The 20,732-nt window shown below is 41.9% G+C and overlaps 1 protein-coding gene across 2 annotated transcripts in view; it reads right to left on the reverse strand.

The window, feature by feature from the left end:
- Positions 1 to 20,732, reverse strand: part of KIAA0319 (KIAA0319 ortholog) — a 76,112-nt gene that overhangs the window by 41,091 nt on the left and 14,289 nt on the right. For both annotated transcript variants that reach the window (XM_070360987.1, XM_070360988.1), the window contains exon 2: positions 2,788 to 2,945. In XM_070360987.1, the coding sequence (XP_070217088.1) occupies positions 2,788 to 2,842 (55 nt within the window). In that variant the 5' untranslated portion in view covers positions 2,843 to 2,945. The remainder of the gene's footprint in view (positions 1 to 2,787; positions 2,946 to 20,732) is intronic.

The raw sequence follows: 20,732 nt of genomic DNA on the forward strand, positions 1-20,732 counted from the left end.
CTGGAGGTAAGATAAATGGTTAAACACAGTACAAGAATTCAGGTCGTTTGGGACTTCCCTGGCAGTCAGTCCGTTGGCAGGGGCGCAAGTTCGATCCCTGGTCAGGGAGCTAAGACCCAACATGTCTTCCAGCCAAAAAACCAAAACATGAATGAGAAGCAACACTGTAACAAATCCAACACAGACCTTTAAAAAATGGTCCATATCAAAATAAGAATCATTTCTTTTTTTCACCTGTATACACATCATCACCATTATAAATTTTTAAGAACCATTCGGTACCAAATATTGACCCAACAGGAAAGTCTAACTGGTCTCATCCAATAAGAATTAGATGTAAATATGTATCTTTCCCAGTAAATAAGCAGGCAAACTGCTTTACTTCAACTGAAATGATATTTTCCCAAACCAAATCTATTTTTTTTTAAATCTCTTTAATAGTTTTAGCCTTTTATTTTCTAAAGAAAAGCTTAATCTTTTATCAGACATGGAGAGGGGGAAAACACTCTGTGCTGAACATAACAGAACAGTAATTATAATCAAGGTCAAGAGATGATAAAGGGATGAAATAGGTAGATAAATCTACAACTCCCAGCCCTACTCCCAAAAATACTGTCATTGCTTGTAAAGATATCACTGCTGCTGCTGCTAAGTCGCTTCAGTCATGTCCGACTCTGTGCGACCCCATAGTCGGCAGCCCACCAGGCTCCCCTGTCCCTGGGATTCTCCAGGCAAGAACACTGGAGTGGGTTGCCATTTCCTTCTCCAACGCATGAAAGTGAAAAGTGAAAGTGAAGTCGTTCAGTCATGTCTGACTCTCTGCGACCCCATGGACTGTAGCCTTCCAGGCTCCTCCGTCCATGGGATTTTCCAGGCAAGATTACTGGAGTGGGGTGCCATTGCCTTCTCCGAAAGATATCACTACATCCCTTTAAATGAAGCAGCCTTTAAACGAAGGTACTTTAAATGAGGTACTTTGGCCACCTCATGCGAAGAGCTGACTCATTGGAAAAGACTGATGCTGGGAGGGATTGGGGGCAGGAGGAGAAGGGGACGACAGAGGATGAGATGGCTGGATGGCATCACTGACTCGATGGACGTGAGTCTGAGTGAACTCCGGGAGTTGGTGATGGACAGGGAGGCCTGGCGTGCTGCGATTCATGGGGTCGCAAAGAGTCGGACACGACTGAGCGACTGAACTGAATTTAAACGAAGACCCAAGCTAGAAATTTCTTTCAAACACAAATGGCAGGATACATTTTATTTCCCTTGAACAACTGTTGGGTCACCTCCTTTTGAAAAATATGATTCATAAGAACTATCATGTTTCACTTCTGGCTTTGGACACCAGAAGCTTAAAAGTCAACAGTGTAAAATTGTGTCAAAGAAACCATTAAACAGGAACAAGGCTGTGACCCTGGAACAAGCAAATTGTTACATGTGGTTGAGAAGCTTAGCAGAAGTCTTCAACACGAAACTTAAAAGCAGTTTTCCCTCAGGCTGGCGGTGGTGGTCTCCATAAGCTTCTAGGGCAGATCATCATTTGGTTCTGCAACAAATCACCTGAATGGGCTGTTTATCTAGATAAATATACTTTAAGAGTGGATCTGAATATTAAACAAAGAAGTCTGAGAAGGTGGGTATCCTGACAACTAAACTATCTATTAGACTCACTCAAGAAAGTTCTTGCAGAGACAGGAGAACACTCACAGGTTTGTTCCCTCTACAAATCCCAGTCCAATCCATGAACACAGTAAGCACTCCACGGGTGTTGACAAATCAGCAAAACCAATGGTTAGCATCTTGTCAAAGGCAGAGGATAGAGAGAAAGGACAGACAAGCCCTAAACAACATTACTGGGGCTCAGTTAACTCAGGAATTTTGAATAAATGAAAAACACCCCATAAGAAAATGACAAAAAGCTGTGAAAAGGTAGGGATTTGAGAGGGGAAAAAAAAGAGCTCAAACATTAATGACAGCACTTTCCAGAGTACAAGAGTACATCAAGCATGGGATAAAGAATCATTTTGCCTTGTATACTAAGCAGTGGTGAGGTTAATAAGAAGGACATTTGGCATAAGGAGAGTAATATGCAGGAAATGATAAAGCTGTCCTGACTGTAGTATTTCCTCAAGTAGCTCTTGCATGACCTAAAAACTGTGTTTCTTAAAATCTAGATGCTTCAGGCTCCTGAGTCACACCCACGAGGAGTTCTGATTCAGTAGATCTGGATGGGGCCTAAGAAGACATTTTAACAAGGGTCACTCCCAGGTAAACCTCAGCATGGTTTTACTACACTGTGACAAACCCTGGATATAAAATCAGTTTTCCTAGCCATATCTCCATTCTCAGTCTTCGATAAGTTTAAAGGGGTCTGGCTGGCCTAGCTGGGGCATGGATCACCAGAGCTGATGCTGACCAAGGATTTTATGCCATGGTGTGTCCACAGTAAGTAAACAGACTATATGAAAATAAAGATTTAAGACAGAAAAAAGCCTGTTATTTGCTTTCTAAAAAAGATCTACTATGCAGTTCTTTGAAATAAATACATGAAGTTTTCCCAGTATATATGAAATGTGATTTTCTTTTTCCCAAAATAGTCATGACAAAAAAGTTAAAAACCTGTTTCCAGAAACCACTTATGCATGAGGCCTTCCTTTTCATATGTGAAATAAGTCTGCTGGAAAGCAAACACACAGCACCTTCATCTCAGGTTGATCTGAGTTGCTTAAGTCAGAGAGGAAGTTCAAGTGTGAGGCTGGTGTCTCCAGGGTACCGGTTTCCTACCTGTAAAGGTCACCAGCAGCAGCAATGAAGCGAGTTCACCTGTCGGGGGCGCCATTCTGCCTCACACAGTGGGTGCAGGCAGGCTTCGTAAACAGCCCTCAGAGGTCTTTGCTGCGGGCTTCTTTTGTGTTTCTTAGGAGCCAGATTTGGCCTCAGAACTTCAAAGGAAAAACAGAAAAGAGACAGGAAGGAAGAAAAGAATACATAAATGCAGAAACACACACAGTTATCTCTATCATTTATTCATGGCAAGGGGAAGCCTATCGTGGTAACACCCCAGGGTCATCGTGGGGTTCAGGGCAGGACACCCCTAGATGTGCCACTCTGGCATGTGGATTATTTCAAGATGAAAACAATAAAGCCCAAAGGACTCAGGATGATGCTCTGTCCATCCCTCTAACTGCCAAAAAGGCAGAGGACCTGTTCGAGGAAGGCAGCTATCACCATGAATAAATGCAGTATAATATGAGCTAGGTGTGGCAGACATGGAGGAACCTAGCAAAGTCTGCTTGTTAAAACTCCTCTCTGTGTCCCACTATCTCCTTAGGACACGGAAAACATCCATTTTCCAAACATTGGCTCTTTTTTATCTTCCTGTGAATTGCCTTCCTTCCCTTTGAAGTCCCAGATCCCTACCTGCTTCTCCTTGGTCCAGGAGGACAAATATACCTCATTATACCCGACTCTCATTTTATCTGGAATCTCTCACATTATGTGGATTTCTTATTAAATTGAAAATTTAATAGGCAATTAAATTTGGTTTTCTCCTGTTAACCTGCCTTATGTCATTATAACTATTTGACCAAACACACACAGAGGGCCCCTCCTGACAACCATTTCTCAGGCAAACCATCCACCTGAAGTTAGTTTAAACAGAAAGAACAGTTCCTAACAAGGGGCATAGGGTTTCTCATGCTCTCTCCCCTTATAAGCCCAAACCTAGGAAATAAAAAGAACTGGGCTCAGAGGCTTGAAAGAAACCAATGCGAAGCCCTCTTTCAGAAATGCTACACCCCCAATGCACACGACGACACAGAGGCAAGATTGTACAGAAAAAACACAGCTCACTAAAGGCCTTCACAAGTGACTCAGCAGCAATGCGCTAAGACTATCAGGAAATTTTAAAATGTCTTAATGTGTATTCACATAGATTTCCTTTTTGTATATGCCCAAGAATGACTCAGGAGAAAAATCTGCCTGAAGCAACCTCCCCAAAATCTCCTTCAGTGTGTAGAAACAGTTTACAGGATAAGAAAGGGATGTGCTATGGTATAGACAGGATTTTTTTTTCTTCCTTTGTGGTATTTAAAATAATGATGCATCTCCTAATTGCTAGTATCTTAGATTCAATGATCTAGAGCAATACAAGCATCTTATTTTTGCCTGGCACTTTATTCAATATGATCTTCACAATAACCCAGGTGGCATTATTATCAGTGCTTTAGATAATATGAAGATGATGAAACTGAGGTTCACAAAAGTTCACTGATTTGCTCAAGGGTGAAGAAGAACCAGTACAAGGAAGGTCTGGACTCCAAGCGCTTGTTAATGTAACAAGGCCCCCAGGAACAAGCACAGGTAGATAAGGGCTTCCTAATGAGTGTGCCAGAGCCTTGCCTTGAGCTGCAAATTGATACGCTATGGTCAGCTCGAGTTCAGTTCAAGTTCACACCACTCTCTCCCACCCATCCCTCGTTCCCTTCCCAAGCACACTTACACTCAGGCTTTTGGGAGAGAAAAAGACAGCTTACTTTTCTTCTTCCCGTCCCCTTTCCAGAAGCATCTCATTTAGAAACTTACGAGGGGAACAGGGATAACAAAGAGTGGGACACAATCCAAGGATTGAGGGAGTAGAGGGCATCTAAGCAGTGGACCAGTCTTAGATTTGGGGCAAGAATGAGTTTTATTGAACATCAGAAGCAGCATTGCTGAAAAAGGGCACGACGGACTAGGAGGTCAGAGATTTCCTTACAAGGCGAGCAGGTCCCATTTTCTAGGGGGAGGTGCTTGAGCAAATTAAGCTGAGCCGTCCTTAGTTGCTCAGTCATGTCCGACTCTTTACGACTCCATGGACTGTAGCCTACCAGGATCTCTGTCCATGGGATTCTCCAGGCAAGAATACTGGAGTGGGTTGCCATGCCCTCCTCCAGGGGATCTTCCCAACCCAGGGATCCAACCCACATCTCCTGCATTGCAGGCGGACTCTTTACCGTCTGAGCCACCAAGGAAGCAAGTTGAGATGAAGGCTTGCAATTGGTGTGTGTGAGGATTCCTTGACAAGCGTCTCCCATATGTGCAGGCGGACTGTGGTTTAGATTTGGGATGTGGACTGGGCCACTGAGGCAGCTGCCTTTTCGTACGTCCTGATATGTGAATTAGCTTTATCGGCGGGTGCTCAGTCACTCAGTTGTGTCCGACTCTGCAACCCCACGGACTGCAGCCCACCAGGCTCTCCTGTCCATGGAATTTTGCAGGCAATAATACTGGAGTGGGTAGTCACTTCCTTCTCCAGGAACTCGTCCTGACCCAGGGGGCGAACCGCGTCTCCTGCGTCTTCAGCATTGGCATACAGATTCTTTACCACTGAGCCAGAGAGGAAACCAGAAAGGACAAGGAGGCTGTCAACACAGTCAAACCCGGGATCCTACGGAAGAAGGGTTGGGGAACCACTGGACCTTGCTTTGAGTCTTTCTCGAGAAATGATTCAAACCACAGGAAGGCCTTCCACTGAACTGCGGTGATGGCTCTGTCACTGACCACTTGGAACAGGTTGCTGCACAGCCTACAAGCATCACTGGCCAGTGCCCACTGAGAGTCGGAGGCCTCCCTGGCCCCCGTGTTACTGAGCTGAGTCACATCAAAAGACTGGAAAGGAACCACAGTGAAGGTGGCCGTGGCTATATTCAGGAGGTTGTTTCTGTGTGTCAGGATAGCAGAGGCCATCAGAACACGAGCTTCCATAAGGTGAAGCAGAGAATGTGAACATTCAGAGTCCCATAAGCTTCAGGCCTAAAAACCCAGAGGAAGACCGCCTGCTGGTGCAAACTGTCTGCCACTAATACCTTTCTTTCTCTGAAGCAATGAAAATGTGGTTTGGGATGGGAAGTGGGTAGAAGAAAAGATTGGCCATATCCCGTCTGCAGTGATTGACCATGCCCTAAAAGGCAGGAGAGCAACTGGTCCTCCAGCGATGGCATTCAGCCTCCTGCCAAGACACTGCCCAGAAAAGCAGAGTTGCTATCAGCCAGGGGCAGTTGGCTGAGAACCCCATGGATCAAGACCAGGCCCCTGATGTACCATAGGATAACTTCAGACAAATTAATAAAAGGTGAATCTCTGGGCAGACATTGCTCCAAAGGCACACAGCCTGGTAAATGGGCCATGGACCAAATTTCCAACTCCTCTGGCAGATGCCCTTGTGCAACGTTCCTTGAAAACTATATCCTACGTGGAAAGCTCTGGAAAGCAATTATCTTAGAGCCAACTTATAGTGCTCAGCAACAGTCAGATCAGATCAGATCAGTCACTCAGTCGTGTCCGACTCTTTGTGACCCCATGAATCGCAGCACGCCAGGCCTCGCTGTCCATCACCAACTCCCAGAGTTCACTGAGACTCACGTCCATTGAGTCAGTGATGCCATCCAGCCATCTCGCCCTCTGTCATCCCCTTCTCCTCTTGCCCCCAATCCCTCCCAGCATCAGAGTCTTTTCCAATGAGTCAACTCTTCGCATGAGGTGGCCAAAGTACTGGAGTTTCAGCAACAGTAAGCATCTCCTTTTGTCAACACCTGACCTGCCTCTTGAGAAATCTGTATGCAGATCAGGAAGGAAGAGTTAGAACTGGACTTGGAACAACAGACTGGTTCCAAAAAGGGAAAGGAGCACATCAAGGCTGTACATTGTCATCCTGCTTATTTAACTTCTATGCAGAGTACATCATGTGAAATGCCGAGCTGGATGAAGTACAAGTTGGAATCAAGACTGCCGGGAGAAATATCAATAACCTCAAATATGCAGATGACACCACCCTTATGGCAGAAAGCAAAGAAGAATTAAAGAGCCTCTTGATGAAAGTGAAAGAGGAGAGTGAAAAAGCTGGCTTAAAACTCAACATTCAAAAAACTAAGATCATGGCATCTGGTCCCATCACTTCTTGGCAAATAGATGGGGAAACAGTGGAAATGGGGGCAGACTTTATTTTTGGGGGCTCCAAAATCACTGCGGATGGTGACTACAGTCATGAAATTAAAAGACGCTTACTCCTTGGAAGGAAAGTTATGACCAACTAGACAGCACATTAAAAAGCAGAGACATTACTTTGCCGACAAAGGTCCATCTAGTCAAAGCTATGGTTTTTCCAGTGGTCATGTATGGATGTGAGAGTTGGACTATAAAGAAAGCTGAGCACCAAAGAATTGATGCTTTTCAACTGTGGTGTTGGAGAAAACTCTTGAGAGTCCTTTGGACTGCAAGGAGATCCAACCAGTCCATCCTAAAGGAAATCAGTCCTGAATATTCATTGGAAGGACTGATGCTGAAATTGAAACTCCAATACTTTGGCCACCTGATGCAAAGAACAGACTCACTGGGGAAGGCCCTGATGCTGGGAAAGATTGAAGGCAGGAGGAGAAGGGGACGACAGAGGATGAGATGGATGGATGGCATCACTGACTCAATGGACATGAGTTTGAGTAAACTCCAGGAGTTGGGGATGGACAGGGAGGCCTGGCGTGCTGCAGTCCATGGGGTTGCAAAGAGTTGAACACAGCTAAGCAACTGAACTGAACTGACTGTCAACACTGTCTATGAGGTTCCTTCAGCACATTAATATAAGCAAACAATGGATCTCCATTTCCTCAACATGTAAAGACATACGGACTTCATGGTATCAAGTCTTCTCTGCTCTAACAATTTGCAGGTTTTGCAGGTATTCTTGATATTTCTGGCCTGATCTTGTTCTTTAAATATATATATAGCACCTCATGGATTAAATCATATTTTGACATGTATTTTCCCCTTTGATCCCTATAACTACTCTCTCTGAGATAGGAGGTTTTATTATCCCCACTTTACACAAAAGGAAACTGAGTTTTGGGGTCAGTCTTGAGACTCTAGATCTCAAACCTGCCCTGTAGCTGCCCCAGTCCTCCTCTATGGTTTCAGAAAGTAAGAACATTCTACTCTGGGTGACTGAAGAAGCCCTCTTTTACTTATTATTCAATCTCGGAACTGCTGGATTCTCTTGATAGAGTCTTGCCCTCTCAGCTGCTTGCCTTGCCTTCCTGTGGTTTTATGTTCTCATTAAACGAAAGAAAAGTATTGAAGAATTCACAGAGAAAGCCTCACTAGCTTCCTAAAAATTTCAATCAAAGGCAGCGTTGAATCTGAGCAGTAAAATAGGGCTTTTAAAATAAGGCTTAACAAGTTCAAAAGGCTATAAATAGTACAAATACATAGATCCTTACATAAACTCTGCATGGATCAACTTTATATATGTGAAGATCTGAAAGAAATGCCCCTCCAAGGTGAAAACTGGTGAGAATAATTTTTATTTCTTCCTTTTGATGATTTCTTGTCTATTCCTTTCTTCCTTCCTCTCTTATCTGTAAATTCTATTTTTTCATACACTAAATACATCTTTCCTTTGTATTAATAAAATACAATTGTATTTTCAGTTTTAAAGAAGGCTTAGGGGACTTCCCTTGTGATCCAGTGGCTAAGACTCTACACTCCCAGTGCAGGGGGCTTGGGTTCAATCCGTGGTCAGGGAACTAGATACCACATGTAGCAATCAAGAGTTCACATACTGTAACTAAGACCCAGCACAGCCAAATAAATAGACAAATATATATTTTTTTAAATTTCAAAAATAAAGCAAGCTTTGGTTGTAACATAGCATTTTTTTTTTAAGTTACCAACATGTATGTAAAGGCTATTTCTGATTCTTGATGCTTCTGGCCTGATTTTGTTCATAAGTGTCACCCTATCTCTGAGCTTCCTGCCAAGCATAACCATCCCAGAAGCCTCACACCAACTGTCCTTTCTCTTTGGATGATAGTGATGACATCACTGACTCAGAGATGATCTAAAGCTCAGGGATGGGGTCAGAGAGTGAATGAGCTGTAGCAATGGAGTGAGATCAGAGAGAGCTCTGAGAAATGTATTCAGCAAGAAATGATGGACCACATCTCGTCCTGGCCCAGGAAGGGAGGAGGGTCAAGGAAGCAGGAAGAGTGAGGCTCAAAGGTTGCTGCTGTCTGTTCAGTAAGTGTCCTCCCCTTCTTCCCTGGTAACAAGATAATTATTTGGGACACAAAGGGTATCCAGTTAAAAGACTATTTCCCAACACCCCCAGCAGCACCGTGGGGTTACAAGTGATTAAGCTCTGGTCAGTGAGATATTAATATAAAGGAATTGTTGGCAAGGACTTCCAGAAAAAGCTCCTTTTGCCCTCCTCCTCTTTTTTCCTGATAGCTGGAAGAGGACCTGAGGGCTAACGCCCCAGCAGCCGTCTACATCCACGTAGAGGCCCTGAGGAGGCGAGCCAGGTCTAGAAAGATCAAAGGTCCCTGATGATATGGAGCTGATGTATTGATCCTCAACTGCCAACCTGTGAGTTTTTCTGAGGAGGAAATAAACTTTTACCTCATTTAAGCCACTGCTTACATTGCACTTTCCATTATATGGCACCAGGTGCCATTTTAATCTATAAGTGACATTACTTATGGATTATTTTTTTTTCAGCTTATGGATTGTAAAATACTTAGGCTCAGGTAAGCTCAGTTGCTTCATGGGGATTTCAAATACTATAAAAGGCCAAACCTTTATATAGTAATTTAAAAAAAATTTTTTTTTTTGGCCACACTGCATGGCATATGAGATCTTAGTTCCATGACCAGGGATCAAACCTTGAGAGGGTAACAGGCAGGAAGGCCAGGGGTCTCCAAACGGAGGAAAGAGCCTGCAAGTGTCAGACATTTTTATCTCTTAAATGGCAGGAGGAAACAAGCGATATTTTTTTCCTTCTCTATACAAATTTAAAAGGAGGTTTCTCTTAAAATGCTGTGTTACCATAATGACACCTGGTTTCACCTGAAGTTAACCAATACCTTTTTCTTATGGAAATGTTTGTCTTAAGCTATGCTAATGTACTATGCATTTACCCCCAAACTCCGTCTTCAAGTCAGTTCCGCCTCTTGGCTCAGAACCTACTTGACGAACCAATATGTTAGACTCAGATATTGTTCCCCTAATCTATGTAAATGAAACTATTTGTATGGTGGTCTGCCCTTCTTCAAGATTCAAGTTCATCATTTTATGGCCCAGGATAAATCATTTGGTGCCGAGATTATCCCAAAATGCATCTTATGGGTGAGGGGCCTGGTACCATTCTAAATTTTAAGACATTCCTTTCTTTCATTAACAGACTGCTCTTGACTATATAACATCCAGCTGAAGACTAGCAGGGGGGTGCTCTTTCTGCCCCCTTCTGATGCCTATGTCAGAAGCTTTCTCTATCTCCTTTATACTTTAATAAAACTTTATTACACAAAAGCTCTGAGTGATCAAGCCTCATCTCTGGCCCCGGATTGAATTCATCTCCTCCGGGGGCCAAGAATCCCGGTGTGTTTGCGTGATTCAACAACAATCTTTCAACCTGCAGCCCCTGCAACTGGAAGCATGGAGTCTTAACCACTGGACCACCAGGGAAGCCCAATAACTTAATCATTTTTAAAGCGGCAGATATGCCCATGAAATCTGAAACCATTTATATGAGAGGCAGCATACACTTCCTTATAGGATTAATTAATTTTTCATGTATATTTTCTCTCTAATAAACTATAAACTTCTTGAGGAAAGATCATCAATCTTAAAACACAGCTTGACTATATTTTGACTTCAAGTTTACTAATTTCTCATCTACAACATTAACAATTTTAGGTTTTAAAAAAGCTAATGTTTGGAATCATGCTGTAATGTACAGAAATATCAATCACTATGTTGTACACCACATTTAAAATAGTACTGGAGGTTAATAATACTTCAAAAACCAAAGGCATAGGAAAAAAGGTCAGATCTGTGGTCACCAGAGGCAGGGGTTGGGAGGGGCAACTGCTTGAAGGTGGTCAAAAGGTATAAACTTCCAGTTATAAGAAACATCTTAAGTTCTTGGGACATAATGTACACGTGATTAATATAATTTACCCTGCTGTATATTATATGTGAAAGCTGTTAAGAGAGTAAATCATAAGACTTCTTATTACAAGGGCTTCCCTGGTGGCTCAAATGGTAAAGCGTTTTCCTGTAATGTGGGAGACCTGGGTTTGATCCCTGGGTTGGGAAGATCTCCTGGAGAAGGAAATGGCAACCCACTCCAGTACTCTGGCCTGGAGAATCCCGTGGATGGAGGAGCCTGGTAGGCTACAGTCCATGGGGTCGCTAAGAGTTGGACACGACTGAGCAACTTCACTGGTTCACTGGTTCTCATTACAAAGGGAAAAACATTTTTTTTCCTTTTCTTGTGTGTCTGTATGAGATGATGGATGGTTACGAAATTTACTGTGATTATCACTTCATGGCGTCTGAAATTCAAATCATGCTGTACACTTAACTTATATAGTGCTATATGTCAATATATCTCAATAAAACTAGAAGAAAAAACAAAAAAAAAAGAATGTAAAAGAAAAAATAAAAGAGCTAATATTTAATGCATTTTAAATAAAAATGTTTCTTTAGGTGAAAACTAGGTAAAGTGACAGATGATTTAAAAATTGCTCTCATGCATAACAAGTAACTTTTCAATCTCAACTGTGAACATAGAAGATACATTTGAAAATGTTTATTTTCAAACCTCAAGGAGCAAATGATTTTTTAAAAAATAGAAAATTAAGTTGCATGCAATTTCTCTTAAAATTTTACCATTAACAACAACCAGTTAGAATAAGAAATGAAAGAAAACAACAACAAAAAGGAATATAATAAAAAAGAATAGCAAACAACAACAAAAAATAATGAAGACCTAAGAATGAATTTACAAGATACTTGCCTATTTTAAGACAACTTTAAATTCTGGTGAGAAATACAAAAAAAAGCTTAAATAGACAAAAATATGAATAAATTATTCTTGGACAAAACGATATGAGAAATATGATCATTTTTCCCAAATTGACAAGTACATTTCTATGTTCCTAATAAAAACAGTGAATTTTTTTAATAAAATAGAAATTTATTTGGGCAAATGCAAAACTAGACAAAGATGATTCCTCAGATCACATGGAAGAATCAGTAAGAAGAGAAGAGAACTAAGGGGAAGCTAGTCCTACCAGACAGCAAAACATATTATAAAGTAAGAATCATTTAAATGGGACAGTACAGGTATAAAAATAGATCACTGAATGGACAGATATTCAAAAAATGAATCCAAATATTTAAAAGATTATAGGACATGATTAAAAATGCCATCTCAATCAGTGGAGGGGGTAGATTATTAAATAAATGATACTGAAAAATGAAGAGCCTTTTGAAAAAAAGTAAGTTGTATCCCTACCTCATATGTCATACCCAGATAAATTCCTAATGTATAAATAAGACCATAAAGGCACTATAAGAAACTGTGAGGTTGGTTTTTGACAAGGATGCCAGGACAATTCAATGGGGCAGAGACCAATACATATATATATTTTTTTCTATTATCTCATATAATGTATATGGGGTTTCTTTTTGAAACAGTAAATTCATAAGTTCTAAAAGATACTGTGGTGATGCTTGCCCAAGTCTGTGAATATACTAAAAGCCACTAAATTCTACAACTTAAATAGGTGAATTGTATGATATGTGAACTGTATCTTAAAGCTGTTTTTTTTTAAATGAAAAGAAACTATGGGAGATTGTATTTGTAATCTCTGAGTGGGGAAGGCTTAGGTATGAAATGAACTCAGAAATCATTATAGAAAACAGGAATAAATCATGTACTATGCTCTTTGAGATTGCGACCCTATAGACTATGGCCCACCAGGCTCCTCTTGCCCATGGAATTTTTCAGGCAAGAATACTGGAGTGGGTTGCCATTTTCGTCCTTCAGGGAATCTTCCTAATCCAGGGATGGAACTCATTTCTTGCATCTTCTGCATTGGCAGGCAGATTCTTCACCGCTAGTGCCACCTGGGAAGCCTGAAAAAATCATGTCCACTAACAAAAAAAATGGATAAATAAAGTTTTTCATGGAAGTAATACCATTTCTAAAGTCAAACTGTCAACAACATGAGAAATGCTGGGCTGGATGAAGCACAAGCTGGAATCAAGATTGCTGGGAGAAATATCAATAACCGCAGATATGCAGATGACACCACCCTTACGGCAGAAGGCGAAGAAGAACTAAAGAGCCTCTTGATGAAAGTAAAACAGGAGAGTGAAAAAGCTGGCTTAAAGCTCAATATTCAGAAAACTAAGATCATGGCATCTGGTCCCATCACTTCATGGCAAAGAAATGGTGACAGACTTTATTTTGGGGGGCTCCAAAATCACTGCAGATGGTGACTGCAGCCATGAAAATAAAAGACACTTGCTCCTTGGAAGAAAAGTTATGACCAACCTAGACAGCATATTAAAAAACAAAAACATTACTTTGCCAACAATAGTCCATCTAGTCAAGGCTATGATTGTTCCAGTAGTCATGTATGGCTGTGAGAGTTGGACTATAAAGCAAGCTGAGAATTGATGCTTTTGAACTGTGGTGTTGGAGAAGACTCTTGAGAGTCCCTTGGACTGCAAGGAGATCCAACCAGTCCATTGTAAAGGAAATCAGTTCTGAGTGTTCACTGGAGAACTGATGTGGAAGCTGAAACTCCAATACTTTGGCCACCTGATGTGAAGAACTGACTCCTTGGAAAAGACCCTGATGCTGGGAAAGACTGAGGGCGGGAGGAGAAGGGGACGACAGAGGATGAGATGGTTGGATGGCATCACTGACTCAATGAACATGAGTTTGAGTAAACTCCAGGAGTTGGTGAGGGACAGGGAGGCCTGGCGTGCTGCAGTCCATGGGGTCACAAAGAGTCGGACACAACTGAGCAACTGAACTGAACAGAACTGAAGTGGGAAAAATATTTACAGCTTACATCACAAAGATAATTTCCCTAACACATAAAGTGTCCTCTAATAGAAAAGTCCATCAATAGATACAACATTGAAAAATTTAAATGTATTTTAAATACCTCAAAAGATACTCAATTTCATTCATAAGAAGAGGAATACAAATTAAAGCTAAGAGATACCATTCTTTCATCTATGAGACTGTCACATATGGAAAAACATTCATACTTCACGGTGTGGGTGAGAGTTTGGCTCATTCTTACTGATGGGAATGTAAACCAGCACAATCTCTATGGAGGGCAAAGTGACACCAAGCACATTTCAGCAGCTCCACTTCCAGGAATTTATTCTACAGAATATACATAACCACTCATGAAATCATATGCACACTAGTGTATTGCTGGGGTAAATATCGGTATTAACAAACAGACTGGAAACAACCAAACTTTCATCAGCGGGGAAGTAGTTAATCAAATTAAGGCTGCCTATACCCCGAAATTCTCTGCATTTGTGAAGAAGAAAGAGGGACGCTCTCCACATGCTGGTAATATACCAAGACCTAACATTACATGACAGAAGCAACTTGCAGAATGGTATAAATGGTAGTCACCATTTGGGGGAAAAGAGAATGGGCTGCAGAAAAACATAAATATGAACTTGCTTGAAAATGCACTATCTCTAGAAGAACACAACCAAGAAACCGTTATTAATACCTGATGATGAGACAGGGAGCAGGAAGAGAGAGTTTTTTGCAACAAGCAGTCTTTTGTGCCTCTTGAGTCACGTGAATATCTTCAATATTTTACACGTAAATAAATAAGTTTCATATTCTTGCCATTGTGCTCAGTCTGGAGGCTTAGATCTACTGAGCATCAAGAACAACACAAGAGGTTCCATGCAGGAAAGGAACCTGGGCGTGTAACCCAGAGGGGGATGGGCTATGAGAAAGGCAGCCAGATTTAGCGAAAACAGACACAGGATTCCCAATTGAATGTGAATTTCAGATAAATAACAAATAATTTTTATTATGCAATATTTGGGACATGTCTACACTGTGTTTTGTCAGGCAGCTCAATCTATGAGAAAATGCCTGGGCTTTCCTGGGCAGCTACTTAGAACTACAACTAGTATACATCTCTGCTCAGAAGGTCTATACATACAACACTATGGAGAGAAAGAGCTGACATTTATACTTCACCTTAGAAGAAACTGTCTGACCCAGATTCAGACAGTATGCTGACTCCCCATGGATCTGTGAAGTCATTTAAGGTAAGCATGAACAACTTGTTAAGACCACAAGGAGTTACCATCATTTCAGGCAAAGAGGCTTCCCTGGGTGGCTCAGATGGTTAAGAATCTACCTGCAATGCAAAAGACCCAGGTTCGATCCCTGGGTTAGGAAGATGCCCTGGCGAAGGAAATGGCAACCCACTTCAGTATTCTTGCCTGGAAAATCGAGGCATGGACAGAGGAGCCTGGTGGGCTACAGTCCATAGGATCATAAAGAGTCGGACATGACTGAGTGACTAACACTTCACTTTCAGGGAAACAAACCAAAGTGAGGGGAAGACCTAGTAAACAAGTCACTGAAATTGGGGCTGTATTCATACTTTACTTTGCGACTGTTAAACTCAGTAATCTCTATTTCAGAGAGATAGAATTACCATGGTTCTCTGTGACAAATTACTTTTCATAGTCAGCTGACAGATTTCATCTCAGCTGGAGCTGAGTGTATGAAAAAGAGAAAGAAAGAAATCCTGTATGTGACAGCCAAAATCCGACATATCTGACATTTGCTTCCTAACTGCCTTGTTTTGTGGTAAGGTTTGCCCAGAATGATGCTATGGAGAATAGCAGGAAATATATTATTCATATATTTCTCTTTCCATTTCACTGCAGTTCACTTTTCATCTTAGAAAAACTCACTGTAGTAGCTGTGACCAATGAACTCAGTTCAACCAAGTAGGAACCACCTCCTGGCCCATGGCAGGTCTCCTAGGATGATGGTGATTACGTGTATGCTATTGGGTAGGCCAAAGAGTTTACCTGGGTTTTTCCAGAAGATGGTATGGAAAAACTTGAACAAACTTTTTGGCCAACCCAATACATAGACTGGTTCAAATGCTGACTGGAGCCAGTGTTACAAACTCCTGAAATATGCCAGGATAAACACCCTGGGAGAGGAGAGAAAACTCATCACAAGACCCTCCATGTCCCGCTCTTCCCAGTCTCCTTTCCAACGTCCACAACATCCTCTACCCTGCCTATATCCAGTTGAAAAATCAGTTCTTCAAAGAAGCCTTCCTCAAAACCAGAATTGAAAGAGACACATGTACCCGAATGTTCATCGCAGCACTGTTTATAATAGCCAGGACATGGAAGCAATCTAAATGTCCATCAGCAGACAAATGGATAAGAACGCTGTGGTACATATACACAATGGAATATTATTCAGACATTAAAAAGAATACATTTGAATCAGTTCTACTAAGGTGGATGAAACTGGAGCCTATTATACAGAGTGAAGTATGCCAGAAAGAAAAACACCAATACAGTATACTAACGCATATATATGGAATTTAGAAAGATGGTAACAATAACCCTGTACGCGAGACAGCAAAAGAGACACAGATGTATAGAACAGTCTTTTGGACTCTGTGGGAGAGGTAGAGGGTGGGATGATTTGGGAGAATGGCATTGAAACATGTATAATATCATATGTGAAACAAATCGCCAGTCCAGGTTCGATGCATGATACTGGGTGCTTGGGGCTGGTGCACTGGGATGACCCAGAGGGATGGGATGGGGAGGGAGGTGGGAGGGGGGTTCAGGATGGGTAACACATGTACACTCATGGAGTGGATTCAAGTCAATGTATGGCAAAACCAATACAATATTGTAAAGTAAAAAAATAATAAAAAAATAATAAAATAAAAAGAAGCCTTCCGATTCAAGTCAATGTATGGCAAAACCAATACAATATTGTAAAGTAAAAAAATAATAAAAATAATAAAATAAAAAGAAGCCTTCCTCAGCTTCCTGAACATAACCTCCAAGCTGAAGTCACTGTTCCCTCCTCTCAGGACATGTTCCAAGACTAGATTATCATCACAAGTAAACATTGTATAAAGTACAATTAACCTCTGTAAAAATTCCCATTTATTTCATACTGTCCCTGGCACTCATTTTAATCCTCTGAAATCCCTCCAATTGCATATTATCATCCAATGAAATCAAGGCTCAGAAAAACTAAAATGCCCAAGAACTGGAACCCAATCCAAGTGTGTCAGACACCACAGAATATGTTTTTGCCACTATTCTATATTGCCTTATGAGTTTCTCCATTAAAAAAAAAAAAACCTAATTGGGTTTTCTTCTAATGTATAAAAGCAATAATATCCAATATTAGGGTACAGGTAAATATAATTGTATATCCTATGGATATATAATACCCATGTATTAGTGCTATGAGGCCCATGGTCCAGTATTATCAATTCATGAAAGATGCATATTTTAAAAAGAAAATACATGGGGAAAGTCTAGATTTCTATGTCTAGCAAAACAGCAACACATACAACATTGAGATTTCTGGGGGAAAATACAACAGACACTTTTCAAATATATAACTGCACTCACAAGGAAATAAGGGAAATCCACTAAGGCTGAAAATGAACAGAAAGCTGGAAGTTGACGCTGAGCTTGTAGTTGCCTGAGATATCTGTTCATTTCTAGAACACAGAGACAGGAGTCTAATGGCTACAATACAGAAGTTGGAACCTTGGGTGCATTCAAGATGAGGGGTTGGAACTAAGGTGCCTTGGAAAACCAGGAACCTTTAAGAGATGCATCCTTGTGGGTGAAAGGATGAACTGAGAAAAAAATAAAAATAAAACCCTGGCCACTGTGCTCTGTGGGAAGTAATAATTCTCCCCTGAGAACTGACATTCTACAGGTTTGCTCCTCACAGGTCTGGGCTCCACTTTTCATTACAAGTTTGGTTCAATTAAAACCAAGGGGAGAAGTTACCTTAAAGTAGTTCTGGGCTGGTAGTACCCACAGATACCTGGCAGAGGCAATCACAAATCCTTTCTGGAACAATTCACATCAACCCTCAGGGAGAACTCAGATAAACATGAGCTTAGAGTTCCAGGAAGAAAGGCAACAGAAAAGAAAGATAAGAGAATCCGGTTCCTGAGATTTTAAAATAACAAAATACTGACCTACAAATATAAAATAAGACACTTAAAATTTTACAAAAAGTAAGATGTAAGATTACTACAAAAAAAAAAAAAAAAGACCCTGGCAGATTTGAAAAATCACCAAGCACAAAGATAAAAGTAATTAAGATACTTTTGCTGTCAAAAGCTCAACAGATGAGTTAAAGAGCAGATTAGACACTATTGAGGAATTCATGGACTCAGAAGGCCCTATGTGACATATGTATACCTATGGCTGACTATGTTGATGTTTGGGAGAAACCAACACAATTCTGTAAAGCAATTTTCCTTCAATCAAGAAAATAAATGTAAAAAAAAAAAAAAAAGGTCTTATTGGAGCCAAGTCTTAAAGAGATGAGACAATGAAACATGTGGACAGAAAGAAGAGTTCTAGGCAGAGGGGACCTGAAGTGCAACGGCTTTGAGGAGGGAATGTGCCTTGTATTCCAGAAACTGCAAGATGGTCAGCATGGCTAAAGGAAAGGTTATGGAGGCAACTGGAGGCCACACTGGTTCACAGGTCAATACAAGGATCTCCGGCTTTGCCTCTGAGATGGGAAGTGGTGCAGCATTAACTCTGTCCGCTGAGGCTTCCATGTCGAAGGGAGTGTAGAGGGCAGAGAGATAAGTGAGAAGCCCGAGCACTTATCCAAGTGGGGGGATGGCATCTTGCCCCGAGGTGGCAGCAGGAAGGGTCTGGGTCTCAAAACACCTGAATTATTTTGCAGGTAGAGACTGCAGGATTTGCTGCTGGAAGTGGTGGAGGGCCTGAGATGAGGACAAGTGGTCAGGATGACTGAGCAGCCGGAAGAATAGGGTTGGAATGACCTGAAGTGGGGAGCGACTCAAGACCGTCAGGTGGAGTGCTGATCAGGGCACTGGATAAACAGGTCTGGAGTTCAGAGGAGAGACAAGCCGAAGGTATAAACGGGGAGCCAGAGAGTGGGTTTAAAAGCCACAAGACTGGTTAACAGCACTGAGGGGGAGAAGTATAAACAGAAAGGAAAGAGAAGAGCGGGGAGAACTGCCTGAGTGATAAAGCTGAGCTCGGAGTGCAGGGACTGGCCCGTCTCCACAGGGGCCCATCAACAACCGCTCTCCCCGAGTCAGGTGGACCCGTGGGGAGGCCTTGATGTGCAAGGGGGAGAAACTTAAAATAACGCCTTCTGATTCGGAGAGCACCACATTTTGCTGTCAATGGGAGTGCAAATCCCACGGCAGCAGCTCCCTGGCTACTTCAGCCAGAGCAAACCAAACAGAGCTCCGGTCAGAAGAAAGGACTAACTGACAACATCAACCATTAAGTGGATTCCGATCACTGCCAATTCTACCACTACCAGATGAACTGATGGAAAACCCAGTTTTGTATCTCCTCCATTAATAATATACCACTGGGGGGAAAATTAGAAATTTATTTTTAATATATTTTAACAACATTGGAGAAGAGTAGGAGAGTCAGGCTTCATGAGCTTGACATTCAGTTGTGCAAAACTATGTAATTCTACTTCAGAAACTTTTAAAAAGGCATTTTGGTAAGGCAGGCTGCAGCAATTCAGAGCTTGGTTGTAATCTCAGCTTGGAAGATTCCAAATATGAGGGGCTCTGCAGTTTTTACCCTGGAGGGAATGCTGACAATCCATAACTGTGTTTTTGCTTTCTGTATCCTCAACCTAGCCCTAAGCCTAGCCCTAAGCCTAGCCCTAAGCCTAGCCCTATCCACCGGGCCTGTGCCTGCGCAGTACTCATCTTCCTGCTGCCAATCTTCTTTAGTATTTCATTTCAAAGCAAGAAACGGAAGTAACAAGAGATCAGCCAGTGAGTGTAGGCACACAATTATGCCTATCTCCCCTTTTGGGGGAAGGTGGGGGTGGCTTCTCTTGTAGCTCAGTCGGTAAAGAACCCGCTGCAATGCAGGAGACCCGGTTTGATTCCTGGGTTGGGAAGATGCCCTGCAAAAGGAAATGGAAACCCACTCCAGTGTTCTTGCCTGGAGAATCCCATGGACAGAGGAACCTGGAGGGCTGTAGTCCATGGGTTGCAAGAGTCGGACACGACTGAGCGACTAAACCACCACCACCACCCCTTTTAGGGTGTCTTGGTAAGGGTCTTCCCTTCCCCTCCATTGATCCCCTCCCTGCAGGTCTCTATAAACCCAAGCTTCCAGGCAAAGGTATTGGCTGTTTTTACTTGATTAAACCTTAAGGTCTTTTTCTTTATGCGGATGTCACAGGAGATTCCTGGTGACCAAAGGCTCTTTTAGGTATTTTTGACAGAAGGGTATGGGAGATAGCTGGAGGATAGGTGTCTGTCTTGTAGTTCTCTAATCACAGCTTCTTAACACACCCATTTTGTTCTCAAAGCAACTTGAGACAAGCCAGATGCTGTAGTACTAGACCAAGTCCCCAGGTGTTCCTTAGAGAAGGACTGTTCCACCCTTGCTGTTTGAGCTCTCCAAACAGGCAGATCCTGGAGATAAGGGTCACCATTATACCAAGAGACCCAGCCCACACAGCAAATATATTCACATGAATCTTCCTGGGGGGGAATTGGCTTCATTAAAAGGATGAGTTTCATTAACAGGATTAATAGGACTTGGGAGTTTTGAAATCAGCTTCACTAATAACTGAGGTCATGGTG

The sequence above is a fragment of the Bos mutus genome, chromosome 23, assembly GCF_027580195.1.
Source record: "Bos mutus isolate GX-2022 chromosome 23, NWIPB_WYAK_1.1, whole genome shotgun sequence".
Classification (NCBI taxonomy): Eukaryota; Metazoa; Chordata; class Mammalia; order Artiodactyla; family Bovidae; genus Bos; species Bos mutus.